Below are 10129 nucleotides of genomic sequence, written 5' to 3' on the forward strand. Positions count from 1 at the left end.
CTGAAAATGACAAACAGCATTGGTCCCAAATCAGTTCCTTGTGGCACATCACTAGAACTGGACTCCAGGCTGAATATTTTCCATTAGCCACCACTCGTTGCCTTCTTACAGAAGGCCAGTTTCTAAATTGCTAAGTCATCCTCCATCCCATGCCTCCGCATTTTCTCCAACAGCCTACTATGTGGAACCTTATCAAAGGCTTTACTGAAGTCCATGTATACTTTGTCAACTTCCCTACCCTCATCTACATGCTTGGTCATCTTCTCAAAAAACCCAATGAGGTTTGTGAGACATGACCTGCCTTTGGCAAAAGCATGTTGACTATCTCCAATCAAATTGTTGCTTGCTAGATTATTATAAACCCTATCTCTTATAATCCTTTCCAAAACTTTTCCAAGAGTAGAAATGAGGCTCACTGGTCTATAATTACCTGGGTCATCTCTACTGCCCTTCTTGAACAAGGGCACAACATTTGCAATCCTCCAGTCCTCTGGTACTAAACCTGTAGACAATGACGACTCAAAGATCAAGGCCAAAGGTTCCGCCATCTCCTCCCTAGCTTCCTAGAGAATCCTCGGATAAATCCCATCAGGCCCAGGGGACTAATCTACTTTCACGCCTTCTGGAATCGATAACACTTCCTCCTTACTAACCTCAATCCTTTCTAGTCTAATATCCTTTATCTCAGTCTTTGCCTCTATAATATTCTCCATCTCTTGAGTGAAAACAGATGAGAAATATTCATTTAGCACCTCTCTGATCTTTACAGGGTCCACACACAACTTCCCACTTCTATCTTTGACTGGCCCTATTCCTACCCTAGTGATCCTTTTATTCCTCACATACCTATAGAAAGCTTTAGTGTTCTTCTTTATTCTACCTGCTAAAGACTGCTCATGTCCCCTCCTTACTCTTCTTAAGCTTCTCTGTATATCCTTCCTAACCAATCTGTAACTCTCCATCGCCTCAATGAACCATCTTGTCTCAACATCACATAAGCCTCCCTTTTCCGCTTAACAAGAGATCCAATTTCTTTCATAAACCACAATTCCCTTACCTTGTCAATTGCCCCCTGCCTGACAGGGACATACCTATCAAGGACCCGCAATATCTGTTCCTTAAACCAGCTCCACATTTCAATTGTCCCCATCCCCTGAATTTTGCTACCCCATTCTATGTCTCCTAAATCTTGCCTAATTGCAGAATAATTGTTCTTCCCCCATCTATAACTCTTCCCCTGTGGCATGTACCCATTCCTTTCCATTGCTAAACTAAATATAACCAAATTATTGTCACTCTCTCCAAAGTGCTCACCTACCACTAAATCAAACACCTGGCCTGGTTCATTACCAAGCACCAGATCCATGTGGCCTCCCCTCTTGTCAGTCCTTCGACATTCTGTGTCAGGAAACCCTCCTACACATATTGGACAAAAACTGATCCACCCGACGTACGAGAGTTATAGCATTTCCAGTCAATGTTGGGGAAGTTAAAGTCCCCCATAATAACCACCCTGTTCCTTTCACTCCTACCCAGAATCGTTTTGCCAATCCTCTCCTCCACATCCCTAGAACTTTGTGGAGGCCTTTAAAAAAACCCTCAGCAGTGTGACCTCTCCTCTCCTGTTTCTAACCTCAGCCCATACTACGTCAGTAGACGAGTCCTTGTCAAAAGTTCTTTCAGGCACCGTTATCCTGTCTTTGCCGAACAAAGCCACACCTCCCCCTCTTTTACCATCTTCCCTGATCTTAATGAAAGATTTAAACCCTGGAACCTGCAACATCCATTCCTGACCCTACTCTATCTATGTCTCTGAAATGGCCACAACATCGAGGTTCCAGGTACCTATCCATGCTGCAAGCTCTCCTATCTTATTCCGGATACTCCTGGCATTGAAGTAGACACACTTCAAACCAGCTTGCTGTCTGCCAGCACATGCCTGTGACCGTGAAATCCTGTCCCTGTCCTCCCTATGCTCATCCTCCTGTGCACTGGAACTACACCACAGGTTCCCATTCCCCTTGTTAAGTTAGTTTAAAGCCACCTGAATTGCACTGTCAAATTTCCCACCAAGTATATTAGTACCCCTCTGGGTCAAGTGAATACTATCCCATTGGTAGAGGTCCCATCATTCCCAGAATGAACCCCAATTATGCATATACCTGAAACCCTCCCTCCTGCACAATCCCTGCAGCCACGTGTTCAGCTGATATCTCTCCCTGTTCTTAGCCTCGCTATCATGTGGCATGGATAACAAACTGGAGATAACAACTCTGTTTGTTCTAACTCTCAGCTTCTACCCTAGCACCCTGAAATCCTGCCTTATATCCCTATCCCGCTTTCTGCCTATGTCATTGGTACCTATGTGGACCACGACTTGGGGCTGGTCACTCTTTCCCTTCAGGACTTCAAAGACAGGATTTGAGACATCACGGGCCCATGGCTTTGAAAGACTTTCAATTAAGTCAGCTTTGGTGACACTGTGGCTCAGTGGTTGATACTGCTGCCTCACCGTGCCAGGGACCTGGGTTCGATTCCAGCCTCAGACGACTGTGTGGAGATTGCACATTCTCCCTGTGTCTCTGTGGGTTTCCTCTGGGTGTTCCAGTTTCCTCCCATCATCCAAAGATATGCATGTTAGGTGGATTGGCCATGCTAAATTGCCCATAGTGTTCAGGGATGTTTTGGTTAGGTGCATTAGTCAGGGATAAATGTAGAGTAATAAGGTAGGGGAATGGGTCTGAGTGGGTTACTCTTCAGAGAGTGGGTATGGACTTGTTGGTCCAAATGACATATTTTCACACTGTAGGGATTCTATGAAATTCATTTACATCATCATCTTCCTATGAACTTGTCAACTGTTTCATCTGTCTGTTGTGGATATGACATAAACTCAAGCCTATATTTAAAGTATATACTTTAAAGTTGACTGAAATTTAAACTGGTCTTATGAAACTGTTGTTTCTTTTTGCCAGGACATTTTCAGTCATAATTAGAAATACTTGAAGATTTTACTTTTCTTAATCCACTGTGTTCCAAGGAGCTTGGTTCCCTGCCCTTCCTTATTAGTCTTTTGCTGCTCTGTGAAATAAAGGATTTCTTTACTTAAATAACCTGAGTTCAGATTGGATATCATTAGATTGCTCAGCCAGGCTGGATAATTTGTTTTCCAATTTTGTTGTAGCTCTATGCTCTTGAAAATGCCAGCAGAAACAAAAATACTCTTAGTGTTTCCTTGGTTTCTTTCATTACTGTCTTCATTTTTTTTAAAATGTCACTTTAAAAATAGTAGTCTTGTGTGTGTGGGTAGAATTCATACCTAAAGAGAAGCCTGGATTTTATCACATGGGCTTTTTTGTGGCTTTCAGATCATGTTTAATAAGACCAGATAGCAGAATCGCCCTGTGTTATGACAGGAAAGAACTGTGGAGAGAGCAGTATCAGCTACAATTCTGCCTATGCCCTGCAAAGGTTAATGAAGAGGAGCTGTGTTCTGGTGTGAACAGAGATCCTGATAGTTCAGCAAGAAGACAACTATGAATCTGCTGGCCAGACAATGCACTGTTTGACTGGGGAAGCTGGGAACATTGGTCCTTCAGAAAAGGGAAGGTGCTTACCTTGATGCTGAAAACGACATTGCTGCACTTCCCTAGAGATCAGTTCACTTTGGCCCTGGCTGGTTTGCTGTAAACTCCAGCTGTTATGTCACATAGATGATTAGGGATGTTTAGGAAAAGTTTTTACAACTTCTGCTGCTCCTATCCTCTTTTTATACCAGTTAGCTGCCACCATGATGTGATTCCTGGGTGAAAGACCACTGTTAATATGATATGGTCAAAGTGTTTCTCATAAATTAGCTCTTGTAAAGATGCCATGACGACTGAGTTCCTGATAAGACAGCTGTCATGAAGTTTATTAACCTTAACTATTTACGCTATTATTAATTTCAGAATTTCTCAAAGTTCAGATGCTGTTTGCTCTGGTGTCACTGTGATTACTTCTGTTGCTACAATAATAGTAGCTACTGTGGATGAGTCAGGTACTTTTATTCAGGAATGTCACATGCCATGATTTCATTTCATTGTCTTAAAGGTACACAACCTGTCTGATCTGAGTCAATAAATTAATACAACAGAAATAGATGCAGTTTCACCCTATGTGGTATAATCTCACCTGGGTTTCTCATGAAGGGTTTTACAGTGTTATTGAAACATATAAGCTACAGTACATATGCTGTCTTGTAGTCCCTGACTTTTGCTAGTGAATATAGACATGTCATAAAGTCTGTTCAGCTGTTTGGACTTGTTGCCCCTGGAGCAAATACAGTCAGTGAAAGCAGTAACATCTCGTCAATCGCACTACATAAGTCAGAGCAGCAGTCATTAAGTGCAGAATTGCTCCCAGCAAAAATAATCACACAGAAGACATAATATCTACAACGTAATGATGTGGTATGAACCTTAATTTTTCTCTCTTTTCACAATCCTTGTGTTCCTGTGCGCAGTTAATGACAAAATCATTTGTAGTGCCAGAGGCCAAATAAATCCAATCCATATTTCTCATAAAATTCTGAGAGTAATCAAACCTGGCAAATGATCAATACCATAATTCATTCCAAGAGTAGTTACAATGTTATATATGCTTGAATATGTAAAGATAAGTATTTGTTCATTCTGGTAACTACTAAAGCAATCTGATGAATGAATGAGCAGATATTGTCCAATAAAATAAACAACCAGTATGTAGAGAGCTAAAGCTACAATTCACATTTCCCTCATTTTTTTTTTGCCATGCCTGCCCCTTTTCAGAATTTAGAACAGAACTTCCAAAATTTCCTTAAAAATCAAACTCTTTGGTATAGCAAAACTAAAACTTGCACAAAAGTTTCCCTTATTTCTGGTGATTAAAAAAAAAATTATTTTAAACAGTTTCCGCTGATTCATTAATCAGGAAGTTAGCTTGAAGTCTTACTGCATCTGATAGTACAAGTAGGATGAATTAACTTAGAAAGTTAGTATAACAGCAAGATAGAGACTTGGGGTAAATAAAGGCAGAATCCATTTAAAACCAAAACCAAAACATAGAAACACAATAAAGAAAAAGAACATTGATAAATGCTGTAAATCTGAAATTAAAAATACAATGCAGAGAACAAAATTCAATAGCATTTTCAAAACATTTGTCTTATAATTTCAAGCATAGATCATTCATCAGAATTACATTTGAGTTGTACTCCCTCTTAAAAGACCCAATGCAAGTTCTGTTCTACTTGTTATTAAAGCACCTCCCTAAGCAAGTGCTGAAACGATTGTTTAGATTTTACTTACTCAGTCAGGGGATGTGGGTTTCATGCTTTGGCCAACATTTATTGTTGCTCTTGAGAATGTGGTGGTGGTGAACCATTGCAGTTCATTTGTCGTAGGTACATCCACATTGCTATTGGGGAGAGAAATAAAGAATTTTGACCCATTGACAGTAACACTAGAGTCGAGAGTGTGTTGCTGGAATTGCACAGCAGGTCAGGCAGCATCTGAGGAGCAAGAAAATCAATGTTTCGGGCCGGAGCCCTTCATCAGGAATGATACTAGAGTGATCATTCTGGATGGTAAGTGGCTCAGAGGGGAATTTGCAGGTGGTGGTGTTCCCATATTACTGCTGCCCTTGTCCTTCTAGATAGTAGTGCTCATGGGTTTGGAAAGTGCTGTCAAAGAAGCCTTGTTGAATTTCTGCAGTGCATCTCATAAATGATAGGTATTGTTGCCGGTGTGCTTTAGTGCTGGAGTGAGTGAATGTAGCACCAAAAAAGAGGGCTGCTTTGTCCTGGATGGTGTCAAGGTACTTGAGTGTTATTGAAGCTTCACTCATCCAGACAAGTGGAGAATATTCCTTTGCACTACAGACTTGTACCTTGTAGATATTAGACAGGCTTTGTTTGGGGGGGGGGGAGGTTGAATGGAATCTGAGGAGGTAAATTGCCCACTACAGCATTCCTAGCTTCTGAACTGCTCTTGTAGCATCATGTATATGGGATTCCATTTCAGTTGCCAATCAATAAGCCCCCAGAATTATCATAATGGGATAATTAAATGTATGATGATGCTGCTCCTTTAACAAGGTTAGGTTGTCTTTGTTTTATTTTCAGAGGGATTGTAAACTCAGAGGCTCCATTTTGTCTGTGTTTATAGTTTGAAACTGCTGGTCAAAGAAACAGCTAATGGAAGAAGGTGTTCCATGCTGAATCTCTCTGCCATCCCTCTTTCCTGTAAGATCCAGTGTTTGATTTTTCATTTTTTGCCAAGTGATATTCATGGGGATTGTTGCAAGTATTTGGAATAGCATTATTAAGTTGGGATAATCTGTTGGGTTTTTTGAACAGGTTAAGTTATTTTGTATTCTTTTCTCTGTTATTTGTGTTTCATTCGGTACTTGGTGAATAAGTTACGTTATGCTTAAAACTGACGGGTTTTGACCAGCTGCAACATTCCTGGCAAATCCACTTTCCACCTGCTCGAAACAACTAAACAAATTAGGGTCTGGGCTATCTTCTTGAAGCATCTTGAGGGGGTCTGGCCTAGTCCATAAAAAGTTACTATATTAAATGAATGAATGACAAGAGGCAACGGTTAGATTCTCTCTTTTTGACGATGGTAATTGCTTTTGATTCGATTAGATTCCCTACAGAGTGGACACAGGCCTTTTGGCCCAACTGGTCCACACCGAACCTCCGAAGAATAACCCACCCAGACCCACCTTCCCCTGACCAATGCACCCAACACCAATAGGCAACCTAACACGGCCAATTCACCTGACATGCACATCTTTGGACTGTGGGAGGAAACCCACACACACACGGAGTGAACATGCAAACTCCACACAGAGAGTCGCTCGAGGCTAGAATCGAACCTGGAGCCTTGTGCTGTGAAGCAGCAGTGCTAACCACTGATCCACCATGCCTGGTAATTGTGTGATGACAATATTACATGACAGTCTTCAGTCTAAGCCTAGATACTGTTCAGGTCTTGTTGAAATTCAATATGTACTACGTCCACATCTGAGGAGTCACAAATGATCCTAAACATTGTGCATTTCCTCCTGACATTATGGTGGAGGGAAGGTTATTAATGAAGCAGCTGAAGATGGTTGGGCCAAGGACACAACCCTGAGGAACTACTGTAGAGATGCCCCAGAATTGAGGTGACTGACCTCCAACAATCATAACCATCCTCCTTTGTGCTAGGTTTACAAGCAACCAGCAGAGAGCTTTGCCTTTATTCCCATTGTCTCTTATTTTGCTTCAGTTCCTTGATGTCATGATGAGTCAAATGTTGCATGAACATTAAATGCAACTTATCACTGCATTCTGTCAGCTTCATTTTGGACAGATATGAATTTTGTTGCAGCACAAACAGATTGACACTAGGAAAATTATAATGCAGATCTTACATTGCTGCACAGCAGTTTCAATACTAACAAAGGGAGTTACTTCGGGCAGATATTTCAAGAGAACTTGGAGATGATGGTGAAGGGGTTGGGGCTGAGAACAGGAGAAAACTCCCATCAGTTTGGCTCAAAGACACAGACTTGGTTTCGCTGAATTTTGCAGGAAGTGGAATGTTAGAAGGACTGATTATCCAGCCAGTGGAAACAATAGACAATTAAACACTTCAGGGCTTAATTAACAACATTGGAAAACATACAAAATAGGAGAAGTAATCATTTGGCCACTTGAACCTGCTCTGTATTCAATAAGGTTATGGATCATCTGTTAGTATTTACAACTCCAATTCCCATCTACCCTCAATAACTGTAGATTCCCCTGTGGAACAAGAATCAATCCATCGCTGTCTTAAAAAATATCTAATGACCTCCATCTCCCCTGCCTTTTGCGGTGCACAGTTTCTTAACCACACAACATTTTCAGGGAAAAAAACTAACCTCTGTCGTGAAACTGTGTCACTAGTATTGGACTCACCCACAACAGGAAAAGCTTTTCTACATCCACCTTGTCAAAACAATTCAGAATGTTATTCAGTTCAATCAAGTCACCCCTCCCCCCATTCTTTAAAATTCCAGTAGAAACAAACTCAACCTGTCCAACCATTCCACAAAAGATGAACCACTTACTGCCAGCATCAATGTAGTAAACCTCCTCTGCATTACTTCCAACGCATTTAAACCCTGAAATAAGAAGACCAAACTGCACACAGTATTTCAAGACAAGGTCTCCTCAATACCCTGCATAAATGACACACAACATCCCTACTTCGATGATAGCATCCCATAGCCTTCTTGATCATGTGTTGTATCTGCATACACATCACTAATCTTTTTGTGATTCAAGAAGGTCCAAACAATTTTTATGCTTGTTGATTTTGAGACACTTTCCCCTCATGTCTGACAATCCTAATCCTTTTGGCCAATTGTGCATTTCCATTTCTGGCTGGTAACTGGGAATGGTGATGCTTTGTATGGATCCTGACCCTTATATATAATACCAATTCTGCAATTATTATTTCTATTAAAGGCAATGAAAATGAAAATTGGGATTTGTTATTGCTCAATTTATACTATTGCACAAAATTAAAATTATTCCAATTATGTTGTCACCCTCTTCATCCCATGTTTAAAGATTTCTAATTATTCATCAAACTATAACTAATATTTTGGTCCAGCTAATTTGGGCCAAATGTTTGTAAAAGCTGCCCATTTCAGACCTTCATTATCACCTTTTATTCTTGCAGAGCTATGAGATACTTCCATCATTAATCACTGCTAGTGTATGTACTCTGTAGAGCATACTCAGTTATTCATTAATTGTGCATTCTAGCTCCAAGAACGTTGTCAATCTGATAGCCCCTGTCAACTTTTTAAAAAGGGAAAGAAGTTATCTCCTTTTATGCACAGAGGATCTAGCACAACAATATTTTCTGCTGTTCAATATTTATGACCAGAAATTATTGCACGTGGTATTGTAATTCAAATATTTGAAGCATTGTGATCAAATTTAATTAGAATTATTTTAACAAACATATTAACTCATTTATTGTAAGGGTGAATAACCAAACAATTTTGTTACTAATCAGCATTTTCATTTCGTTCCTTCAGACTATTCAGAGATGAAAAAATGTTGAACACACCTTCCTGTGTGGTGACCACAGTAGAAGCACATAAAGGAATTTACTTCATGAAAGTGAATGATTGATACAGAAGCAAACTGTTCAGTGAAGTGCTTTAAAAAGATGGTGTTATCCTTTGGAGATGTAAAGCTAGAGTAGAATGCTTATTTGCTATATTTTGTTTGAAGAAGTACAAACATTTAACTGAAAATGCTTACCATGGATTTGGAAGAATGTATGGTCATAACTTCCATCATAAATTGTGTGCACTGTTTAACAGAGCACAAGTAAGGATAGAGTAAAATAGAATAATGGAATAGGTCAGTAAATGTATCTATTCATTGCAAATAATTAATTTGCATTTATGTAGCCCTTCATCCTAAGGAGATCTCAGACAACAAGAAGAATGAAGTGCAATGAACACAACAACCAATTTATGCACGGCAAGATTCCATTGATAGCAAATGAATGAATATCATTTCAGCTGCTTTTGGTAGCAGTCAATTTCTAACTTAAAACAGGACCAACTAAAATTACATGGCAAATTATACTAATTTAAAATTTCAGCTATGTTGTTGCAACCAACATAAAACATTACTGTCAGAAGTGTGAGTAAGGTTTTGGCTGTTTTGAATAAAGGAATAAAACATTTACTTTGCATATGTTTGATTCAAATGCAGGCTTTGGGTGCTTGTTTTCCTCTTCTTACCAATACTACAGATGGAGCATTTTGGGTTGCAATATGCCTGCTTGCCCTGTCATCTTGAAAATTTGGATTCATAGCAAGGGTGGCTCAGTGGTAGACACTACTGCCTCACAGAGCCAGGGACCTGGGTTCAATTCCTGCCTTGGGCAACTGTTTGTGTGGATTTGCACATTCTCCCCATGTCTGTGTGGGTTTTCACCGGGTGTTCCGGTTTCCTCCCACAATCCAAAGATGTGCAGGTCAGGTGAATTGGCCATGCTAAACTGCCCATCATGTTAGGTGCATTAGTCTAGGGTAGAGAAATGGG

General features: G+C 40.1%; 1 protein-coding gene across 1 annotated transcript in view; it reads left to right on the forward strand.

Moving 5' to 3' along the window:
- The window catches only part of ntsr1 (neurotensin receptor 1 (high affinity)), a 132216-nt gene extending 122913 nt beyond the window's left edge, over window positions 1-9303 (forward strand). Inside the window, exon 4 of the mRNA XM_072556440.1 lies at window positions 9106-9303. Coding sequence (XP_072412541.1) covers window positions 9106-9202 — 97 coding nt within the window. The 3' untranslated portion in view covers window positions 9203-9303. The remainder of the gene's footprint in view (window positions 1-9105) is intronic.
- The last annotated feature ends 826 nt before the right edge of the window (window positions 9304-10129 follow it).

This window comes from Chiloscyllium punctatum, chromosome 37 (genome assembly GCF_047496795.1).
Source record: "Chiloscyllium punctatum isolate Juve2018m chromosome 37, sChiPun1.3, whole genome shotgun sequence".
NCBI lineage: Eukaryota > Metazoa > Chordata > Chondrichthyes > Orectolobiformes > Hemiscylliidae > Chiloscyllium > Chiloscyllium punctatum.